The 24338-nt window shown below is 41.5% G+C and overlaps 1 protein-coding gene across 1 annotated transcript in view; it reads left to right on the top strand.

Moving 5' to 3' along the window:
- epha4l (eph receptor A4, like) overlaps positions 1 to 18162 on the top strand; it is a 41679-nt gene extending 23517 nt beyond the window's left edge. The window contains exons 5-18 of the mRNA XM_088380941.1: positions 133 to 468; positions 5011 to 5135; positions 5218 to 5377; positions 6220 to 6331; positions 7517 to 7575; positions 7700 to 7813; positions 8242 to 8427; positions 11644 to 11705; positions 12483 to 12692; positions 12813 to 12962; positions 13103 to 13299; positions 14179 to 14337; positions 14537 to 15653; positions 16859 to 18162. Coding sequence (XP_088237067.1) covers positions 133 to 468; positions 5011 to 5135; positions 5218 to 5377; positions 6220 to 6331; positions 7517 to 7575; positions 7700 to 7813; positions 8242 to 8427; positions 11644 to 11705; positions 12483 to 12692; positions 12813 to 12962; positions 13103 to 13299; positions 14179 to 14337; positions 14537 to 14651 — 1985 coding nt within the window. The 3' untranslated portion in view covers positions 14652 to 15653; positions 16859 to 18162. The remainder of the gene's footprint in view (positions 1 to 132; positions 469 to 5010; positions 5136 to 5217; positions 5378 to 6219; positions 6332 to 7516; positions 7576 to 7699; positions 7814 to 8241; positions 8428 to 11643; positions 11706 to 12482; positions 12693 to 12812; positions 12963 to 13102; positions 13300 to 14178; positions 14338 to 14536; positions 15654 to 16858) is intronic.
- Positions 18163 to 24338: the final 6176 nt, after the last annotated feature.

The following is a 24338-nucleotide window of genomic DNA, read 5'->3' as shown; positions in this document are numbered from 1 at the left end:
ATTTGTTGTAAAGATATACCATAATGCCTTCTTCTCCACTTCAACAGTGACCGCAGGAACATTTTGCTGTAACTCGGTACCTGCTTAGCATTTCGCCCAACATTTTTTTCTAACCACCAACTTTCTCTCTAGGGCCTCCGACAGCACCGCTCCACCTCATTTCCAATGTGAACGAGACTTCTGTCAACCTGGAGTGGAGTGCGCCAAGGAACTCAGGAGGACGACAAGATCTGACCTACAACATAGTGTGTAAACGCTGCGGGCCCGATGGGCGACGCTGTCAACCCTGCGGCAACGCCATCCACTTTAGCCCCCAGCAGCTGAGTCTGAAGGGAACCAGGGTGTCCATCAACGAACTGCAGGCCCACACTAACTACACCTTCGAGGTGTGGGCGGTAAATGGCGTCTCGCCACAAAGCCCCGGGCCGGAACAGGCAGTATCTGTGACCGTCACCACCAACCAGGCTGGTAAGCTAATCAGACATGGGTTGATTGAGTTTGTGGGAGAAGAATGTCTTTGAAAAGCCTGAGGGAAGTGTTCAAGTCCAACATTACTATTAATGGAAGGAAGACGATGCCTCAGCCTGCTGTTTTTGGGCAATATCAGCAAATAACTGAGAAAATACATTTGTTTGAACACATTTTACATGTTACAGGAGGGATCAAATCTGAAGAGCCTATTAGCACAACATTCACTTGTGTCTACCTGAAGGAGTACATTTTATACTATGCCCATATGTGATTATTCAGCTTTTTGGTGGTTATAATAATCTACAATACAAAACAACATGATTAAAGATGGGAATGATTTGGGTGAGAGCTGGAGGATGTGTCGGGTGATGGATTCCTTTCAGCGTGAAATTATTTTCTGCAATATTCCTTCTTGAATTTTGCATAATTATGCATATGAAGTCCCGGATAGTGCAAGCGGGAAGGTGCTATATTTAGAGCTGGAGCTAATGGATTAGATGAGTTGTGTTGATCCACTTAAGGCGTCCTTACAAATGCTTTCGAGAAATTGTTTGTGTAATTAAAGCACAATACGTCCAACAATGCACCATCTCTTGAGCTCAAGAGCGGCCCTTTAAGCTCAGGGATGCATTCAGAGCCACTGCTGGTTTTGTCATTAAGCCATTTTGTGACTGGTTGTTGTGCAAATGGATTTTATAGCCCTTGTGCTTTCTCGTCATCCCTCCTTGCTCTCCATCACTTAAAGCTGATCATTACTTTGGTCTCGTTTACTGTTCTGCTCTTGGGTGGCAAGCTAAGTGCCCCTTTTGTGTCACTTTTTATCACTAATTTCCATCCCTGGGAAAAGTGAATGTCTTGGATGCAGTTTGGACTAGCAATTTGAGGACACAGTGGCTTGATTTATCAGCTGGGGTCAGGAAAATAGAGATGAATGGCTGTGCTGCCTGTGGGAGAGCTGAGAGCACTGCCAGACAGCCTTGTGTAGGATCTGTAATGGAGTGCACCTCCGAGTCAAGGCCGAGGGTTTACACTGGTGGGACAGGGTGGCCGCACTGGTGCGCAACTGTGCAAAACAATCTAAAAAAAACGTGCACTCTCTCACACTTGGAATCGGACTGATGCACACAAAGTGAGGTCTGTCTGATTTAAGTAGCCTCCAAGTTTTATGATACAGATGTTGCCTTTGGCTTGTCACTAGTGCATGTTTCCCAACTGTTCCATAGGATTAGTCAGAAGGCACTTGTAGCTGTGTAGTGTGTGTGCGGATGTGAAAAGCGAGATACAGTTAGGAGACCGTCAACATTTGCCCCTCAAACAATGTTGCCTATGTGTCCATGTCTACTTTAGTATGTATGCCTTTGCCTGAGACTGTGTGTGTGTTAAAGAGGATATCTCCAGAATGATTGGATTTCTTTCCGCTAATGCTCACTAGAGGCTTTGGAATCTCTGGTTTCAGCCTCTAGTAATACAGCTCGTCATCTGCGGCTGTCCCTTTCCCCGTGCTGCCTTCCTTCATCCAGACACGGTGGATTACTCATTTATTATGATAGATTTATTAGGATTTATAACTGCCGGGGAAAAGACGGCCCAGCCTACGCTGCCTCCCATTAAAGTTCGAATTTCAGTCGCTAAGGAAAAGGTGAGGGGGGCAGATTAGAATGAAGAAACACTCATGGTTTTCTGTCTACAAAAAAAAAAATGAATGGAGGTTTTCAGAGAACCACGCCAAAGGAAAATTAACACATTAGCACTGTTGATTGCGTGTGCATGAATCTGTAACTGGATGTGTGAGTCTTTGCCAGGACGTGAACAAACCCAGAGGCATAAATCAGTGGGGGTGTAACCCCATCACCCGGACTGCAAGAGGAGTGAAAGGGTGATGGAGGCTTTGCTTGTTGGGGGAATAAGCTTTGAACTGACCCCTGGCTGTAAAAGGAGGTGTTTTACCCCCTTCATGGGATCAAACACTTTGTGTGTGTGCATTGTAACAAAAACAGAAAAAAAAACATTCAAAATGGAGGTGTTTATGTCTTGATAATAAACTCTTGGCAGTTTTAGGTGATAAAACCTGAATCAGAGTATGAGAAAGTGTCTGCGTGGGGGGCTTGGCTTGTCTGTCAGTGAACATGTGTGTGAGTGAGTTTCCATCTCGCTGGCAAAACGGACATGTGCAAATGTGTTTGGGGAGATGGAAGCACCCGTTACATTGGGTGGGAAAGGATCATGGTAGCAGAAGCCATTTTCTTGACACTGTGAAATACAGCTCCCTCCCCAGTTTTTTTTTTCCCTTGGTGACAGCAAAACTGAGGGACTCCAATCTGGCAGCCGGGATTCAATCTGGCAACCACATGTGCTCCCCAGCATCTCTTTCTCTCTTTTTTTTTTTTTCTAAATGTAATCAACTGCATATTTGCGCAACAGCTTGCGCCAACCACATATAGAATCCTCTACGCTGTACAAAATGATTAACATGATTGCAAAGTCAAACCCTCAACAAACTGTATTTTATGTGGAGGAAAAATCATGACAAATGCAAACCCAATGCAAATATTCCCTGTAATGTATCATAGGTGTCACGTCCCAAATGATTGCCTCAAGAGAAGCTTCTTGATTTAGGAGAGGCTTGTTTTGGTTATATGGTTGAGAACTAGTTCAAATGTATTCATATATCGACTATATGACTTCAATATGTCATAAAAGACAAGTCACTTATTTCCTGTCAGGGCTGTTTGGAACCTTGCGGTCTCACATGGGCAATTCTCAGGAGGGACCACTCAAAAGTCTACTCATCTTCATCCTCACATTAGTTGAAGGAGAAATAAAAATGCAACAAGAGATGCAGAACACAATTAAATTGCAATATCTGTCATCTTTGGAGAAAAGATGAATGTGTGGATTACTTGAGTGGAATGAAGGTCAGTTTCGTAGCTGGAGTGTCCTCGACCAGTCCCGCGGGGGGCTTCAAATTGGCTCTCCCCGGCTGGGTAAGATTGATCGAGGGATACAAATGGCCGCCATCTAATTGTTTAACAGAGATGCAACACATTAGGCCGACACAACCTTGGGTTAATCCATTTACCAAGAGACGTCTGCAATCCCAAACCTCTTCATCTCCATCTCAGCTCCCACCAGTCCCTCTGAAAATGCCCCCTCCTGCTTTTGCGTCGCCCCCTGAAATTCAATCCGTGGCTGGTGCTTGAATTCCAAGCCTGTTTGAACTCAATCCGCTGCTAAAAGCAGGGTTTTATTCGCGTAAGCTTAAATACTCAGTTCCCTGGAGCCCCCGGTCTATGTGATGAGAATGTATATCATGTCATAGATAATCCAATCGTGATTGCTGGACGATAAACCCCTCATTAATCACTCCACTGTAATGTTTTAAAAGACAGACTGTCTGAAATTAGGACGGTTACAATGTCACTTAGAGGCACAGGTCCAAAAAAGTATGCTATATAAACCTTTAACGTCTAATAAAATGCTGCTTGGTTGGCAGAAACATCAAAATGTGCTTTTAGTTGCTGTAGAATTTTTTATTTAGTTTGCTTCTATTTTCTAGTCTATTTTTTAAAGTATGTTTGAATGCCAATGAGAAGAATCTGTATTTTCTTAAAATACTGAGAAAAAAAACCCATACTGTTACCTCTAACTTGTTTAGCTCAGCAAAACGATGTATTTTCAAACTGTTTATTTTCACCTCCCCTTTCAGAAAGAATTATTTTAGTTTTCAATTGTGCTGTAAAGATTATTCATAGCTCAAATGAACCAACAATTAAAAACAAATCAAAACGCAAAACCATTTGAAATGATTTAGCTTCCTCTATTTTAAATACCACAACAAAAAAACACTTTGCATTTGAACATGCTTGTGTCAACTTTATTTTCCACTGCATGACCCAGTTTTAATAACGGCGCGCTCCCTGTAGATACAAGTTTGATTTGTGCGTCAAAGACATACCGAAGGGTGGGTTCAAGAGTGAGCCATTATCTGTGCTTTAACCTTCATGTGTTAAAGGCGCCCAAATGCAGATAGCTCTGTTACTTGAATTATGGCCTTATTATCAGCTGCTGCAGAAATGGCTCGGGATAAGATCGCTCTGTGGCGCTTTAATGAAAACCAATTGATTTGGTCCCTTGAAGACAAAAAAAGGCAAAAGACTGAGCCAATTTTTTGTGCTTTTCCGGGGCGCACTTTGTAGCATCACAGGGTTTTCCCAAGGTGACCTGCAGATATGCGGAATATCAAGCTTTTTATTACTTTGCCACCTTGTCTGGGTGGCTGTCAGCTAAGGGAATATTGGATCTGTTGTATGCATTCGTACCATCAGCAATATATTATATTATTAATCTCGCCATGTGGTTTTACAGCATCGCTTTTTCAATAAAAGCCAAAAACCAAACTCAAGTGAACGTCTTGTGGTGTCAAGGATAAAAGAGCCGAAGATTTAAGAGGGCAACAGAAACAGACTTATTGTCTCCAAGGCTGCAGCATGAAAGACAAGTTGAAAACAGCAGCTTCAAATTGCTTTTTCTCTTGCACAGCTCCCTCCCCGGTAACATCTGTCCAAGCCAAGAACATCACAAGACACACCATCTCGCTGGTGTGGCAACCTCCGCAACGAGCCAATGGGGTGATCCTCGAGTACGAGGTCAAGTACTACGAAAAGGTAAGTGGTTAAAACATTGGCAAATTGCCCGCTATTGTTTTCGAGTTGCTTCGACTGTCTTATTCCAATTTTCTTTGTGCAGGACCAAAATGAAAAAAGCTACAGGATCATAAAAACCTCATCCAGGAACGCAGACATCAAGGGTCTCACTCCCCTCACTTCTTATGTATTCCATGTGCGTGCACGCACAGCGGCCGGCTATGGGGAATGCAGCGGCCCCTTTGAGTTTATGACAAACTCGGGTGAGTTAAGCCACTCTGTGCTCTTTTCAAGACCATGAAATTTTTTTCATGGCTGAGCCCACCTTTGCAAAATCCAGCAATGATAGCATCTTTTACGAGTGCCTTTTTCCGTGTGCCATTTATCAAAATAGCTGTTATGTGTAAAAGATAAATGATATCAGTGCTACGGCACCTGACTCACAACTTGAGGAGTCACCATTATTCACAGTCCAATGAGTCTCAGTGGGTATACCAGTAAAGGTTCAACCTTTAGGAATATTTGAAGATTTATATCATTTTGACTCAAATGCTGTTGATGGTTGTGCTTGGATTTTCTTCTGCAGGCTTAAATGTGATAGGCTAAGAGGAGTGATAATGCTTAGATGCACCACGCTCAGATGAAAGACAATTCCAGGTCCCAAATTTTGGAGCAATAGCAAATCTGTGTTTGCAAGGTGAAATGTGTCTAGACAACATTTCAGTTGTCAGACTATATGTCAGTTATAGCGAATCGAGAGCTAATGATGCAAGAAAATTCGGAAGAACTGAAAGCCATATTATGGCGTGCATGGTTAGAATTGATGGAGGGACCAGGTGTCTTCTTTGTGATGCAAATCCAAACAGCGGCACATGATAATGACACGGTCAAGCACACAACCTAATGGGGTGTCCTTGTCTCTCAATGCGGGCCAACAGCAGTATACTTTATGGTGGAATCGTAAAACAAAGCGATGTGTGTGTTTTGTGTGTGCATGCATGTGTATATAGAGAGTTTGCGAGATATCAAGAGGGTTCACAAGGGGTCAATGACTGACCGAATGTATTGCTCTGTTTGATTCTTTTTTTTCATCCCTCCCTCTCAGTGCCAGCTCCTATAATCGGTGATGGGACAAACTCCACAGTGTTGCTGGTGTCTGTGGTCGGCAGCGTGGTGCTCCTCCTTCTCCTCATCAGCGCTTTTGTCATCAGTCGAAGGTGGGCTTCATCCCTCTGGCTCTTTTGTTCTCTGTCAGTCCGTTTCTCCTCGCTGATGAGCGATGTCTCGCTTAGCACCGGGAAAAGTAGCTGTCAAAAAGGCGAGCAGGAAAGCTATTGCCCCATGCTCACGCGTGATGACTGATGACTCCCCACACCGGAGACATGATTGACAGCCACGACAGCTGAAGAGAGGCAATCAGCGACCCCTCGATCCCTGTCCTTTGCATCCATCCTCACTTCTCATCCCCTTTCCCCACTACAATCTAGGCCACTGGTTATTGTCTCCTGCTGTGGCTTGCTTACTGGTGTGAAGAAAATGAGAACAAGGGAAACGGTTTAAGAAACGGCAGAAGAATGATAGCTGCGGACAAGCAAGAAATCAAAAATAGCAGGCAAAATTGAGACAGAGTCAGGCGGAGAGGCATCAGGTGGATTTACGGTGGACCCAATCTCAGGGTGTTAACCAGCAAGCAGGACAAAGCTCCGTCACACACATGGGATTACATGCAGATGGGGCTGCCTCACCTCAGAGCCCTGACCATGCTCTGTGTGCATGTGTGTGCGCATGCATGTTTGTGTGTGTCTGAGTACAATTTTGTTGGCATATAACTATTAATAGGTTTTGAATTTATTAGAATGCGTGTACACATTACTTTCACTTGTTGATTAGTGTGCGAGCCCACCGAACCAAATGTTCATTTCCATCTGTTCATTTGTTTTGGGTCATAAATTAGATTTATTGTGTGTGCTGGCTTCCCATGTGATTGCATCTTTTACAACCAAGCAGGTGGTTGTCTTTGCCTCCTTTATACTGTATGCATGTGAAGACCAGTGTCATTGTGTTGCTGCGGCCATGCGATGATTGTGGGAAGGGACTGTAATCACGTAGCTGTTAACCCTCATTACACAATTGCGGAGGAGGACATTGTCTCACATATGTGATCACAGACATCAGCGCATCAATGTCATCCCGAGGGATTTTAACATATTGCTCCATAAATTTACATCTTGTATGCCCTTCTCAGTCTTTAATTTTAAGGTTCTGTTCTGTCCCGCGAAGGGAAAAAAAGATCGTAAATGACAAAATTGGGGTTTCCTTAATTTTGCCATTTGAAGAATTGTTTTACTTTTTTTTGCATGACACATATAATCAACTGTCCTTGTGTTTTTATCTCTCCCTAGAAGGAGTAAGTACAGCAAAGCCAAGCAAGAGTCTGATGAAGAAAAGCATTTACATCAAGGTACTTACAATAGCTCCAAATTCTGTCATTCAAAAACCATGCACTACAAATTGTGGTGTAGCCTGCAGCATAATTAAAATAAAGACAAAATGAAGAGACTAAAGTTTTCATTTTCTATCTTAAGGAGTGAGAACATATGTTGATCCATTTACCTATGAGGACCCAAACCAAGCTGTGCGTGAGTTTGCCAAAGAGATTGATGCCTCCTGTATCAAGATTGAGAAAGTCATTGGTGTCGGTAAGTAAAAAAAATAATTTTAAACAATTCTTCGTCGCATATTGTTTTTTCTTGCCGAGATGTTCCTGAGAAAGTGTTTTTGGATGGAATGCTGTCATATTTGTTTTCATGCTAGTCATGCCTTTCTTCAAGAGGAATGTTTTTTCCCCGGACAATAACATTATGCCTGTCTTTGAGGATGAGATTAGAAGCTAAATATGTTGTACTAATTCTGTAGGTTAAGAAAAAACATCCAATGACAAAACAATAAAGAGAAGAATCAATATCGATTTCTTGCCTCTCACCGCACAACTGGCTGCATGGAGGGAGCAATAAGGGATTAGAGACCCTGATCAATGTTTAAAGAGGACTCCTTCCAACATACACATAAAAAAACAAACACCGGCGCCAGGAGGGATGCAATGTAAATAGTACCATGTTTATTTCAGGGGAGTTTGGTGAGGTCTGCAGTGGCCGTTTGAAAATGCCCGGCAAGAGAGAGATCTGTGTGGCCATAAAGACGCTGAAGGCTGGATACACCGACCAGCAGAGGAGGGACTTCTTGGCTGAGGCCAGCATTATGGGCCAATTTGACCATCCCAACATCATCCACCTCGAGGGTGTCGTCACAAAATGTATGTGCTTATTTTTCTTTACTACTGCTGTCGGACATCAGTCATTAGTAACCTTGACTTATATACAGATTTCCAATTATTGCCTACGCCCCAAACACACATTGATTAAAATGTCCGGAACACAATATATTTATTACTCCAAAAAGGACATCCATATACATTTCCATCGCGCTACGCAACCCTCCCCGAGACCCACACCCACCACTTAAAAAATGCAACAATAAATCATTCTAGCCTACATTGTGGGTGACATTGGTGGAAGGTTGATTCAGACAAATGTCTTTTTTAGGTAGTAGTAGTCCTGTCTGGAAAGACTTTGCCCTAATTCAGATGGTTGTAAGAGCTGTAGACAATTCTATTTATTTAATAACCGAACCTAACTAGACTAATATGCGAGAGTTGATTGCAAGGTCTGCTGATTTTGTTCGAACCAAAACTACAAATGCTTTAACATCCCAATGCTACGGGTGTGTTTTGAGTATTTCACAGTCAGGCTGTCACCGGGTGGCCTTTTTCCAGATGGACGGGTTGCATTGTCTGTGGGAAGGGTAAGGGGAAATAGAGCAAGGTGGGCAAATGGTGAGGGGGTGCTAATGGCCCAGGAACAGTCCCTGTAGTGCAGCACTGGGCTCATTAATCATGGTGTCAGCTCTAAATGTGTTTGGGGTTAGGGAGTGATACCCTATCCCTCCTCTATCTGCTGCTGCGTGGTCACAAAACACTGGTCACATCTCCCTCCCTCTGCCCTTGGTGTTATCTTCTTCATGCCCCACCCCCATCTTTGCTCCACCATTTACTCCTTGTCCTAATTCTGTTTGTTAGGACTGAGGTGCTTGCGTGTTTGGGTAAAACTCTTGTCAACATGTCTGTGCACTTTGTGTTCTATGTATATGTGTTTGGGACGGCTGATAGCTGAGCTTAGGTGAGATGAATGAAGGACCTTAATGTGTCATGACATAGCAGCAGCTTGGTCCTATCGCTGCTCGATAACACTGCCTCTGACCCTTTTACGTGCACAACACAAGACAGATGCATTCACGGCCTAGAAAGAACTGAACAGCAGCTCAGGCGGAATTACTTATCTCTTCCAACATGTATCACCTCTTATACGACCCCTCAGACCTCAACGAGAATCCTTGAGAAAGGCATAGAAAACGCCCACAGATGGGCAGGCACAGGGAAAAGAAATTGGAGACAAGCCACGGAAAGTACAAATAGAGATGCAGAGAAAAAAAAGACAGCCGGGCAGTTAGAAGGTGATGGATTAGAGGAGCGACAGAAGACAACAACAGGAATGACAACAAAAGAAAACAGAGAGGCCAAGAAAGCGAAGGATCCAGCGACTGAGAATGACAAAGCGTTTGAGGGTTAGATGAGGAGACCGATGAGCCGTGCTTCAGCGATAGCCGCCAACATGAAAGGCTAGTGAGCCTTAGCAAGAAGGGCATCTGATAACTAACTCTCCGCCTCCTTCGACTCTCCCTTTTGAGAGCTCAACTCAAGGTTTGGGCAAATGAGCCCTTCACACTAGAGTGTGTCGGTGGAATCTATTAAAAACCCATTATTTGAATTGTACTCCCCTCTCCATTTCAATAAAGTTAAAAGGAATTTTTAATGTGGCATGAACTTGTTGGCATGTCCAACAGAGCCAGTTAAGACATATTAATTATGAATACACCTCGATGGGCTTCTCAAATACATAATTTTCTAGAATCTTTTCACTAAGGACTGCCAGAGTACATTTGCATGCCTTCAGCCTTAAATCGAGTCACTATTAAAATGTCTAATCTACATAAAGCAAGTCTCTAAATTAAAAACAGATGAGTTATTAAAAGATAGTCTTTGAGTTTGAGTGGGCCTCAGAGGAGCGTTTGCCTGTTGATTTCCCAATATTGTCTCTTTGTTGCCTGATTCGGTTTCGTTGGCAGGTGATAATCAGCCTTCTTTCGAGAGTCCTTGCCCAGGGTTCATTGCCAAAGGCGGCAGGGCGTATTCAGTAAACATAGAATTAGCATGCAAATAAGCCTTGAGGAATAGGGCGGGGCTGAAAAGGCGAGAGTTTAAGGTCGCAGGTCAGACACTCTTCAGACTGGATTGGGGAGCTGTCAATCACTGGCGCCTCGAGGGCAGAGGCGCTCAACAAAGGGAACAAAGATGGCTGACAGAGAGGGCCCCCGCGATCCCCCAAATTTAAATCTACTTCCTCTTTCGGGGGCATCGTCTGAGCACCCCGTGATTAATGGTGTGCCAGTCACGCAGCGGGTGAGGGGGTGAATGACAGCCTCTTGGCAAGGCGAGCAGCTTGCTATGCAGAGGAACGTCACCTTCAGGACCTCAGCTGCCAACAGCTCAGCTCTCTGCTACTCTGAATATTCTTCAAGAACGCATTGGAGATGTATTTCAAGCTCAAGCCTTAACTCAGCATTTGTCATTGCAGTCAGCCTTTAACTTCACCTTAGCTGTGCCACTTGGAATGGAACACAAAACCTGTTCTCTGGGGAATTTACTATAACACTTGTTATGAGTTGATGCCATGGCTGGTTAGGTGTCTGCTTGCTGGGGATTGCGGGGAAAAAGCCATAATTAATTCTTTCTTCTGTTCATACCTTGCTCCGTCTGCCTGCAAGCCGCCTCATCCACTGGGGAACAAAGACAGAGACTCACAAGAGAACAGCCACGCTACCCGTCGCATGTTCCGCTCAGATAAAGGCACAGATGCTCCCCAAAGAGAAGCGTGGGTCAGATAGAGGGATGAGGTGAAAAAGGCCAAAGAGGAATGGGCGAGGTTATGGGGAAAAGGGGATGATACTGCGTATGTATGGAAAGGAGAAGGACATATGCAACACAGATGAGAATGACAGATGTGTCAAATGTTGGTGAGGAGAAAGGTCAAAGTAAGGGCCATACACAGTGAATCAAACAGACGCTGGCTGGCTGATTCCGTTGAGTTGTCACTTAATGTCGCTCATACTTGCATTAAGGTCAGAAGATTGTGTAGTTGTGGTTTGTTTCGGAGGAGATGCATGTATCGCAAGAGAAAGACGAAGTCTGGGCAACCGTTACATTGAGCTAATTAAATCACTGCGTGACAGAGCGAGACTAACACACACACACACACACAAACCAAAATTCCACTGGGAATCTGCTGGGCTGTCATATGCATCATTTCATCATCTCTCTTTCTCTCTTTCTGTCTCTCCCTCTCACTCTCTCTAGGTAAGCCAGTGATGATTATCACCGAGTACATGGAAAACAGATCGCTGGATGCATTCCTTAGGGTCAGTCATGCGTTTCTATGTGTGTGCACACCTGATGTATACTGATCCGATCTTATCACTTTAATGTCATCCACCCAATTTACAAGCGTTTTGTTCACAAACATTCACCCTAATCTTTATCCTCCTCCTTTATCGATTTAGCATTTTGTTGAATTTACAGAGATTTCACTTCTGTGTTTGCAAAGTTTGCTTAACAAAAGACAAATAACATCAAGCATCAACGAGAAAATGTAGAGCAGGGGTCACCAACCTTTTAACTACTAACTATATACTTTAAGAACTATTAATGAGAAGGGCTAACCAGTTTGATACACACTTGTGAAATAACATAAATGCTCACATTACCTTTAATAATGTTCTTGTTTTTTGTTGTTACAATAATTAATGATCTATATAGATCTACAATAAACAGATAAATAGCATGCAAAATTTAATTCAAAGAAATATCTGCCAGTGTTTACATTTTCAACCCCAACAACGTTTGTAGGAAATCACAATGTCCCATCAACAGTGATCTATTTTTAGAACAAGCCTGCAGGCTACTCATGGGGTCCTTGGAAGCTACCAGGTGCCCACAGGTACTACGTTGGTGACCCCCAGTGTGGTGGTTATTGAAAATTCTAGTTTCCTCTAAAGAGGACGGTTCAGTTCAGCACAATCATAATTGTTTGAACGCCTATACTCTGATCTTGCTTTCCACTGTAGTACAATAAATGTGTGATGTTTTTAATTGTAACTCATCTGACTTCATCCAAAACTTGTCCCTCTTGTGTATAGAAGAATGACGGCCACTTCACTGTGATCCAGCTAGTAGGCATCCTACGTGGTATCGCATCAGGCATGAAGTACTTGTCGGACATGAGCTATGTCCATCGTGATCTAGCGGCTCGAAACATCCTGGTCAACTGCAACTTGGTTTGCAAGGTGTCTGACTTCGGCATGTCTCGTGTGTTGGAAGATGACCCTGAGGCTGCATACACCACCAGGGTGAGTCTGTGTGTGTGTGTGTGTGTGTGTGGGGGGGGGGGGGGGTGACAGTGCCTATATGTCATTGTTGTTGTGTGCTTTGTCAGCCTTTATTTATTAAGTTATTTTTGATTAATATAGGGAGGGAAGATCCCAATCCGCTGGACAGCCCCTGAGGCTATTGCCTACAGGAAGTTTACTTCATCCAGTGATGTGTGGAGCTACGGCATCGTCATGTGGGAGGTGATGTCATATGGCGAGAGGCCATATTGGGACATGAGCAACCAAGATGTAAGTCACACATGCTCATTCCTATTTTAAGACAATCACAGCAGTACTTTTGAGCAGTCTACATTGACTAATCAACTTAAAAGTGAACAAAAATTAACTATGGAGTTTGAAAGTCATTAGAAACATTCTTTTTGTTATAGGTGATCAAAGCCATTGATGAGGGTTATCGGCTGCCCCCACCAATGGACTGTCCTGTAGCGCTCCACCAGCTCATGCTGGATTGCTGGCAGAGAGAGAGGGCAGAGCGACCAAAGTTTGGCCAGATTGTCAACATGTTGGATAAGCTGATTCGCAACCCCAACACTCTGAAGAGAACTGGTGGAGACGGTGTTGTCAGGTGAGGAGGGGGCAATGATAAATAACTGCACACAACTAGTTTTTTCCTTTCATCCAGAAAAACATTCGTGAGGTCAAAGGTAACGGGGGTTCAATGGGGGAACCGAGCTCACATATCCCAAAGGTGTTTGACAGTGTTGAGGTCAGGACTCTCAAAAGGGATCTAAGCATGTCTTTATGGACTTTGCTTGGTTTGGTGAAGTGAATGATTAGTGTATTTGGTAGCGTTTCTGTACTTTTTTACTTTGTTTATGATGTGTTAAAGGAAAGATAAAGTAGAAACACCATGTTTTTGTTTCTGTGACATTTTATTATCTTCAATGGTGCTATACACTCTGGAATGTTGCTTTTTTTAACTGTGTGGAGAGATGTGATGTAACGCCAAGTCAAAAACAAATATGACCCTGCAGCTCCGACGCTATTACTCTTGAGTGGCTGAATGTGTCAGGAATGACCTACATGTGTTTACAGACTCAATGCCGCCCAGTGGAAGTCTGTTTGAATTTAATGAGTGTTTGAGTACACATTCCCATGCTCACCTAATGTTGGACAGTAAATGTAAAAGGGGTTGCTTGTGGAGTAATTATCATAACTGAATTCTATAAATACAGCTTGTTAGGATAAATGAAGTTGAGAGAGGTGTGTGTGTGTGTATTCATATGTGACCAGGCCTGTAAAAATGTTTTGTAGCTGATGCGTTTGATGGAATTACTACAATACAGAAGGAAATTAATGTAAAATACAGCCACAATTAAAATTGTAACAGCCTAGATGAGAACAAAAGAATGAATAAAGAGAAAAGAAAGAAAGAAAGAAAAAAATTATTGATCCATCCCTCCCTCCATCCGTCCATCTTTCCTCTCCTCTCCCCACTTATCAGGCCCACCACCACTCTGCTGGAGCCCGGGAGCCCCGAGGGGTCCTCAGCTGTGGGCACAGTAGAAGACTGGCTTCAGGCCATTGGCATGGAGAGATACATCGACAACTTTACAGCCGCCAGCTACACAACTCCAGAAGCAGTGATCCACATGACACAAGAGTAAGTAGGATATTATTACGGTGCAGTTCCTTTTCAATGGGATTTTTAAGTGGTTATTTTTGCACGACTGATACTTTAAGGAGCTCATCACTCAATTTAAAAATATGTAGTTTTTCCTATTTTACACTTAGATCTAATCCATTTTGCAGTTTTTTTCGGTTTTAGTTGTTGGTCTGAAGTGTGCTTCCTCTCTTGGCAGGGACCTGACCCGTATTGGAATCTCCTCAGCAGCACACCAGAGCAAGATCCTGACAAGTGTCCAAGGAATGCTCTCTCAGATGCAACAGATGCAAGACAGAATGGTTCCTGTCTGAGAGATTGAAAACTAAGAAAGAAAAGGGCGCAAAAGGACTTCATTTCCTATAAAAGCAAACAAACAAAAAAGAAAAAAAAAGAAAAAAAAAACACTACCTTTGAAGAGACAAACTATGAAGAAATAGTTTACCTCATCTGTGCACTTTAAATTTGGTCTGAAAGAAAAAATGAAGCAAAAAGTGGGGACAATAGCACTTTTTCAAAAATTCAGACCTTTACTCTGCCCTTTTTTTGTTTGTTTCTGAGAAAAGACATTTGCGGATAGATGGAAGCTGGAAGTGCTTCTGATAGGCCAATCTGGAGTGCCTTTATTGGATGGAAAGGAAAAGGAAGACAAATGGGAAACCGCTTGTCCTTCTGATTGGCAAAGTGTTATTTTTGGAACTTTCTTAGTGGATTGATACACAGAGCAGATCTTCTTCCTTCTTGTGACCGTGTTTATCGTACATGCATTGTCTCAGTGGGACTCGCAGGCTGCCCCAGCTGCCATTGTTCTGACTCAGCTGGATCTGTTTGATAGCTCACACACAAAATTTAGGATCTCGGCTCTCAGACAAATCCAATGTTGGCTTTGTCAGGAAGATGGTGATGTGGGGGTGTTCATTTTGCGGCCATGCATGTTTGCTCCCTCATGGCTTGTTTTTTTTTGGTAGCAGTTTTCTGTTGTTGTTGCCCTCAGGACATTGCCGAGAATGTTTTTGATCTTCCGGAGCAAATGGCCTGTCTTCCCAAAATGTCCCATCTCCCCTCTGACAAACAAACTGCGCGGATCGTCCCCATGCATCCCGCACAATCAGAGCCCTGGTGGCCTCCACATCTTGTTACAGGACTTCCTCAGTGGACAATTGTTTTGCTGGATTTAATAGGGTTTATTCCTGCAGCAAGACAAAGGACCATATGGCAGGATTTAATCAAAAGGATGTATGCAACAACCGCAATATGGATACGGAGTGAATCACAATCATCAAACTCCACTGAGGATTACTCAAGCTGTTATCAAGGTGAGAACTGGTATTTGTTTTTCTTCCCTTTGCATTGTGATATTGTGCTATCACATGTGGAAAAATGTATTCGGACAGCTTACACAAGAGAAAATAGACGATAAGAATTTCCACCACTTTTGATTATATACACCGACTTAAGTATTGGTAACCCTGCTTAAGATGTGCGCTATAGCTTCTAATAAAGTGTTACTTTAAATAACACAGGACCAAATAAAGTGGGAAAAATTAAATGCAATATTTAATTCTAGTGCATTTATTCAATGGAATAAAATCCTACATTATGAACGCTCATCCACACATCCGATCTTATATGCATTCAGCATGGTTGGGGAAGAGTGCTCAAGAGATGACTGACATTATCCATGGATCTGCAAAGTTGTTTTCAGTAACAGTTGCCTTTACATTTGACTTTAATTCAATCCAAAACATGAAGCATAAAGTGGCCATTTGTGGTAACAGTCGTAATTCAGCCACGCAGACGGTTCATTCATTACACGCAGCAATGACGAGATTGAAAAGTGTCGCCTCATTTCCCCAAAATATGTCTACCTCCTCCTGCTTCCCGACTTTGGCAAAGTGATACAATGAGCCCCTACATGCAGGGTTGAGGTCTAAGGACTGATATAGCCATAGGAGGAGCTGGTGTCTGGTGGTGAACCATGTCTCCAAGTTTCAGCAGAAAAGTATGCTTCTGCGATAAAAGTTTTATTTATTTCAAGGCTTTGAGTACATCTTAACCAGTGGAGCCAATAATCATGGAGGACACTGTATTTATGTCATAACAAAGAACTGTCCAGAACTCAAATGATGAGGCTTTGAATGTCAGTCTGTAATGTTTGAAGTTTTGACCCCAACCAAAAAACATTTTCAAGCAGTGGATTGATTCATCTAACAATGTGATTAGAAATACTATACAAGGGAAAGAAATATGGGTGTACAGTAGTTACATTTATTTTAGATGTTAGAGTTCATCTCATACGTTCAAATATGTTCAAAGACTTCAGGAAGCACACTTATCTAATTATTATTTATTTAGTTCTCTTAGCTATCTATTACTGTGTGCCGCTCTCTGTCCCAGTATGCTCTAGTTTTGGTTTCATAGTTGAATGTTTTATAAAGCCGCACGGGCCTGACTGGCCAGCAGAAATCATTGATATTGACAAACACAATGACTGATGCATCATATCTCTTTTGCTCCCCAGCTGCTGTCGTCCATCCTCAGGATCCTGCCTCCACTCGCCACCCCCAGAATTCCTTTCCTTCCTCATCGTCTTCCTCCTCTTCCGACACCCTCCTCTTATTACTGCAGCCTCTCCTGACACTGAGACGATGTTCTTTCTTCCCACCATCCAGCACTCTACTGGAGTCATTTGAATGATCAAGAGCATCGGAAAAGACTATATGAAGAATGTAATATAATCTAGAAAGCCCTGCTCCAATGGATGCAGGGCTGTTTGTTTTGTTTTTGTTGTTGTTTCAGGACTTCTTATTGGTTTCTTCTTTGCTTGCATGTAAAATAAGATTGATTTGGGTGTGTGAACGAATGCTAAAGAGTGAATGCTGTGTTGTATGGTTTGCGTACCTGAAAAACACTAACCTTGTCCATTCACAGGCCACTGTGAAGCCTGTGAAAAGCCAACATACACTTGTTTGCTAAAGAAAACATGTTGTACAATATGTTGCTCTTGTCTTCGTGAGCTGGACTCTATAAGTTTCCTGGAAAGCAACCTAATTGTGCTTTGGCCGTGATTCACGGATTACATTTGGATACAGGATCACTGACAGGTGTGACTAAAAGCCTCTGAGTAAAAGTTGGACTTGTCAAGCTTGTGATGATAAACTAGTCCCTGGATATGGGAAAGGGGTGCCCCATGCAGTGCACAACAATGAGTTATGGTGTCAAAGAAGGAAAGACTGATAGTTTTCATTTTTATTCCAAAACATGTCAACCATATATCGATATAACCCAGAGGACTCCATTTGCTCTGTTTCTTGAAACTATACTTATGTGAATGTTTTCAACTTATATAAGTGACACTTCACAAAAACACCACCGTCCTTAATACAGTGCTATGGCTCTTTCCTCTTGGTAATGTGTAACTTTTGAGGTTTAGTGATCAAAAAAAAGGGACCTGTTTGGAAATATGCAAGACATGTTGGGAAGGAAACTAGAATGTACTGTAAAATATTTTTTTCCTTTACTTCAATGTCTGATGATTTGAAGAAAAAAAAAATGAACAAAAATAACGAACCACAGAAGTTTATGTTGGTAATTGTATATCTACCAATGCCATAAGATCTAGTCATGTAGATCTAACATTGATGTTCTTTTTTTTCCTCTTTTTTGACATGATCATATGTTTTGTTTGTTATGTTTGTCAAGGAGATATAGGTACATGTAAGTTATGACATTTATTTATGTCCTTTTATATCTAGTTTGTAAAATAATAGCCTCAAGTGAAGAAAATAAAGCGGTGCCAAAGGGCACTTAATACAGTAGAAACCAGTTGATGTACCTTCTGACTCTTAATCATGCACACAAATCCACTTATGACTGCTTCTCTGCAGGGGTGACATTTTTTGGTGGGCTAATTTTACAGGTATGGTTAATTAGAGCCATTTATACCAGTGAAAATAATTTAAATAATAATTTAAAATATATCATCATACTGTATACACAGAAGAGAATTTGCTATTTGGTTGTGATTTTTGATTGAAAAACGAAGTAGATGTACACAATTTGCTTCAGCAGACCACACAAAATGATGCGGTGGGCAGATTTTGGTCCCCGCACCTTGAGTTTGAAACCTGTGCCTTATTGCATTAAATTAACAATTAGGGAGGGTTCATGTAATAAAAAAGTATGTATGCCAAAGTATCACTGCAAGCAGTTTCTTAGCCTTTGGAAAGGGACCATAAGGATTTGTTTTTTGAAGTTTAGAATGTTTTCATGACTCCAGTGGTGGTGATTTGTCGCAAAGCTCCACTTAGTACACATGTGTATGCGTTTTAATCAAAATAACATCTGCTTCCCGTGCTCATTTCCAGCAGGGGTAAACCACTGATGGTGCAGTCTTTGATTTGATAAGAACAGACGCGATACACGGAGAATGGGGTCGATGGGGAAATGACTGAGAACAAAATGAGGTGAAGTCCCAAATTGTGTTTTGCAAAAACACCAGCATAAGCACGCATCAATTAATAATTAAAAGTTTGCAGTGATAGATAGTTAACAGAAAACGTCTGTCTTTCACAGACATCAGGGAATCTTAGATGGCAATGAAGTTTATGTGACTTAGTGTGATGGGTATAATACTATACTAGCATATTTGAAGAGGAAATAAAATGCAAAAAAGCGTCCTGTAATATGTTCTCTGCAGCTCAACTAGTCCGAACACAGTGTTCTGATTAATGTTTCGTTTGTGGCATACGAATTAAACAGGCAAAATCCACCATTTTTGAATCTATCTCAGGGGGCAATCATTTGGCCACTTGCTGTCAATTGAAAATGACATCACAGTTGTCTCTGGACACAACCAATCACGGCTCATCAGTTTTCTGAATCTGAGCCAAAATCAACATTAACTTAATATAGTTGATTGAAATGCATTTTATGAACATAAAATACAATTTTAAATAATCCAACAAAAGGCTAACCCTAAACATAATAAAGGAATATGTACTTAAGAGGAGATATTGATAAAACCTATAATTATAATTCAATCAAAAAGTCAGGCTAAAATATTGAGTCTTAAGTTTATTTCTGAATATGTTCACACAAGCAGCTGCTCGAGAAGGGTCTTCCACAGTCATGTAACATAAATATAAAAAGACCATGTGTATTTGTTCTAATTTTAGGTGTTAAAAAGACCTGCTTATTGTCAAAAGTAAAAGGAATGTTTGGAATGCATTTAAAATCTCTCAGCTCAGAGCTTGTTGTCAAACATTAAAAGGCAGAAAGTATGGTTGAAAACAGTCAGTGATGAAAGCGGACATAGAGGTTTTGCCTCGTAGTGGCTACACAGCGTGAAAGTATGTCTTTTCTCAACTGAGTAATGGAAGAGGAGAATAGGAGGCGCATGGCTGTCAGTGAACTAAACAAACACGGGAAAACTGAGTTTAGAAATGGAGCAAGAAAAAAATGAAGCGTTAAGTCGGGCATGAGTGACAACGATGAAGCTGATTGAGCTAATAATGTCAATGTTTCAAACTCCAGACCTCAGGGGCCGCATTCCTACATGTTTTCATAGTTTCCCTTGTTAAACACGCCTGATTCAATTAATCGGGATCATTATCAGGCTCCTGCATAACGTGAGGATGAACTGATCATTTGAGTCAAGTGTGTTGAACGAGGGAAAGTTTGAAAACATGCAGGAATGCGGCCCCTGAGGACTGGGGTTTAACACTTAAAATTTGCTCTGGATAAGGGGAAAATAATTTAGCAGTTTTTATTATAGTTCATGTTTATTTTGTTTTGACTTTAGGTTTTCAGATTTAGTTTATTACATTTATAGAGCAAGTTTGTTAGGTTTTATTAGTTTCATTAATACTAATACCCATCTTCTTTCTTCTGTACGGCCTTATGACAGCGAAAAAACTATATTTAAAATGAACACTAAAAGATAACATACTGTATTGACTAACCAAAAGATGAAAATAAAGGATATTTTTGCGATAATTATAGATATTTCCAGAAACAAAAAGTTTACTTTCAGATTGTTGGGAGTCGCTGATGGGGTAGGGGTACACTTTCCTGTCTTGTGTGTCGATACCATGAGTTCGATTTCCGCATATGACGGTGTGAATGTGTGTGTGACTGTGACCAAAAAAAAAAACCTTTTAGCTTGTTATTGCTCTTTTAAATACATTTGGTATATTTATTTTTGTTCGTACAAATCAATTTTAGTTATTTCACTACATACTTTTGGATATGGATCTGAAGTCATAGACAGAAAAGCACTATGGGGGCTTTTATTATGTAAACCAGTGCAATAGATAACAGTGGGACAGTAGAGAACTGGAGAGCGGCAAGCTCAGAGACACATTTTCAGAAATTGGCAGATAAGAGATTTACACTGTCCTGCTGGTTATCATCCTCACAGTTGTGAGATTCAGGTTTAAATCTCAGCTCCACTCTTCCTTTATGGAAATTGCATATTCTCTGTGCTAGGGTTTTTTTTTTTTTTTTTTGGGGCGTACTCTGGGTTCCTCCCACATTCCAAAAGCAAGCATGTTAGGTTAATTAAAGGCTAAATTGCTCTTAAGTGTTACTGTGACTGGTTGTACTGGTGTTCACCACCTTTTGTCAACAGGGATCAATAACATGGTCTTGTATTGGGTCCAATTATGTTTTGAGGGCAGTTTTTAATGAATTATTGTACTGTATGGATGAACATTGAATGTTGTGATTCTGGTCATGATAGGACACCAAGGAAAAATAAAAGAATGTGATGGGGGATCTGGGAGCAGAGCGGACATTTTTTTCCGCTCAGTTTATGAACTGTCTTCTCTGCACCTTATAAAACATTTCTGTTTCCAAATAGTTGATGGCCTTGAACATCTGTCTAAAGTTCGAAAACACAATACTGAGAGAAACACGGGAATGAGTAGCCAAACTATGTGATTATTGCTGAGCAGCCAAACACTCAATGACTTTCCCAGCTGTTTGCTTGTCAAAATGTCGTCTATTGTTTGTAGCACATCTAAATTGGTATGTTTAAGCTCCAGGCGACAGACACCTAAGCAACACTACAAGGAGCCTCAAAGTAAAGATGTTTTCCCGTCTCCCCACCTGCTTTGTGTAAGAAGCGCCTCTCTCCAGGAGTTTAATCCTTCCTTGAGTGTTTCCCTGTTGGAAGAACGCGGAGCTTTATCAGCTTCACCAGACTAATCTCACCTCGGGGCTGAAGAGCGCCAGCGGGTGGCCTTTCCCCAAATGAAGGCCACGGGAGGTCACCTACTTGACCACTCAATTGCTTCTCATCAAAATCCCCTGGTCACACTGTCAGCCCTACTGGAGAGGCTGACCTGTGACCTTGCTGGAGTATGAACATATAGATAAATACCTGCATAAACATGTTAATCTTAAGAGAAAACATGCAAGCAAGTGTCCTAAAGTCTCCAAGGCCCTTGTTATGAATCTTAAGCTCCAAAATGTCTCAAGGGAAAGTAATTGGGTGATGTGGATTGGCTTCCATGGTGGCAAGATTGTTAATCAAGTCAATCCTTCAACTATCATTGCTGACTCCTCCTCCCCCACTATTTCTTGACAGCTGCTTGATGAAGGTCCAGTAGGCTATCAGCGCAAGCAGAACCCTGGTTATCCCAAAGAAAGATAAGCTGAAAATCCTGACGGACCAACAGATATGTACAGTAGCCTAAATATAGAAAGAGCAAGATACTCAATTGGATATGGAAATAAAAAAGCAATGAGAAAAAAAAGAGCAATGAGAAGTTGTGAGGCAGATTCAGAAGGTCGGGAAGACCAGCTTTATGTTTTGTTCCAACAAAAATGAAAGAGGTAGGCATCACAAGGGTCATTCATCATTTGCTGGCTTGAGATGGCGAGAAAAAAAGAGGGAAGATTAAAGAAGACAGAGAGCTGGTTAATGTCGCTGTGCGGGTCACGTTAAGGGATTTTCTCTGTTCAGTGCAGCTTTCAGACCGATGACAGCAATAAGATTCCAATCGCTGTGCTTGCGTGGGCTATGACACACGCACTTGAACACAAACACACACATTCACATGCAGTTACAATTAGATGTACACAACCCAACCATCTTAATCCTGATTTTTTAGTATGTTGGCTATTGTACCTGAATTTGCAATATGTATGACACTAGAATCATGGTCAAAATATAGAAATTGTTATGGATAGGAATATCCAATTATTTTTAGTAGTTTAAAGAAGAATAAATCAGCCGCAGATAAGTCAGGAAAATATTGGCGGGAAACAATGTTTCTGACAACAACTGAAGTTGCTATTTGTGTTTGTGTTGTGAAGTTTTGCATACAGTTAATGTTATTCAAATGATCCGCATTCGCATATGCAAACCCTTCATAATCCACTAATATGCGTACCGCTGATTGTTAATGACTCTTTTGCAAGACTGTAAAGACTGCAAATCTGTCCAGATGACGCTGTATGACATTTAAATGAAGCCATTGGTATATAAAGAGACTGCAGGAACAGCAGCTGTGCACTTGCCAGTCAATAAATAGTTTGCAAGACAATTGTGAGTAAATGTCGCAATAGTATTATTAAAAACAGTGACATGGAAATTACCCCAAAGAAAGAATAGCAAAACTTGACACGGTGTATCATATTCTACTCAGTTTATTACAATGGGAGTTTAATGAACTGGAAAGAGCACATGAATTTGTGTGCTCAAATATAAAGCAGGGATGTGCTTCACTGAAACAAAAGTTCAGCCCAGATTTTGAGGTGGTAAACTTTGAGTACTCAGTAAAGCTCGGTAATAAGCCTGTTAAGAGAATTTCTATTTACATTCTTATTTATTTGTAGTCTCACGAGTCAAGCTTGCTGAGCTTGCTTCCTTCCATCCTGTACAAGACATCATTCACGCTCTGGGATCTGGCCTGCACAGTCTTCCTGGCTCCTTCTCCTCCCCTTGGAGTGAAGGATTGTGGCGCTGATCCGGCCTCTTCACCTATGCACGACCTCATTGACTGAGCTTCTCTCCACGGGTAAATGATTGATGCTAGTCTTTGCTAACTAGACTCTGGAGCACAAACAGAAGCGAGGCTGACTGGCCAGTGGGTTGCATCATGTTTGTGTGTGCATATACAATCAACCCAGGAGACACTATAAAACGCAGGAACAAAGTACGTCTGCGTTCTTGTAAAGAATACAGTATTTGCATTTGAGGCAAGTGCCAGTTGTGTATATCAGAGATTTTACCCCCATGTTTATTTTACTGTTTTTAAAATTTACAGGTAGATGACGATTCCCATTCACATGATAGATCAACCGTTGGAGTAAGACGGTTTATCTCCGAGATATTCGGATTTGTAGTTAAGTGGTTTTGGCATCTCGGATTTTTAAAATGAAGAGAAACAGACTCAAAAAAATGACACTAATATTTTTACAACTGTTCGCTTGTCCTTCATAATCAGCATGTCAGCATAATCAGACAATCAACAAATTTGGCTCAGAAATTTGGAACATATCAAGAAACAATTTAATGGTAAGTTTCAGATTTTAATGAATTATACTCAAATTTTAAAAGTCACCCTAATATATCTCGAACAGCATGAACTTATGAGTACATCTATCGACACTAGGAGTTTGCAGAAGCCAAGAAGTCTGGTTCAACTCGCCAACTCTGTTTAAAGAATAAGCAATTTACCTTTACTTTTGAATTAAATTAAGTAAAGAAGTAATGCAGTACTCTGAGAAATAGTTAACGCACAGGAGACATCATATGCATTTATTTATTGTATGTGTTAACAACCCATAGTGCAAAACTGGGCCATGGTGCAAGGAGTTATGCAAATCATCGAATGAACTGTCAGAATTGAGCTATAATAGCTTCACTAAACTGCCTTTGAATGCACAAATGGCCTACGAGTCTGTCCACTCAATTCTTCCACATCCAAATCATTCAAGTATTGTCGGTATCCAAGATCGGAGGTCATTTGGGTGCAATTATGCTGGATTTG

Source organism: Syngnathus floridae, chromosome 7 (assembly GCF_059516105.1).
Source record: "Syngnathus floridae isolate MCC-2025c chromosome 7, RoL_Sflo_1.0, whole genome shotgun sequence".
Classification (NCBI taxonomy): domain Eukaryota; kingdom Metazoa; phylum Chordata; class Actinopteri; order Syngnathiformes; family Syngnathidae; genus Syngnathus; species Syngnathus floridae.
Note: the sequence above shows the minus strand (reverse complement) of the source record. Positions and strands in the feature narration are given on the sequence as shown.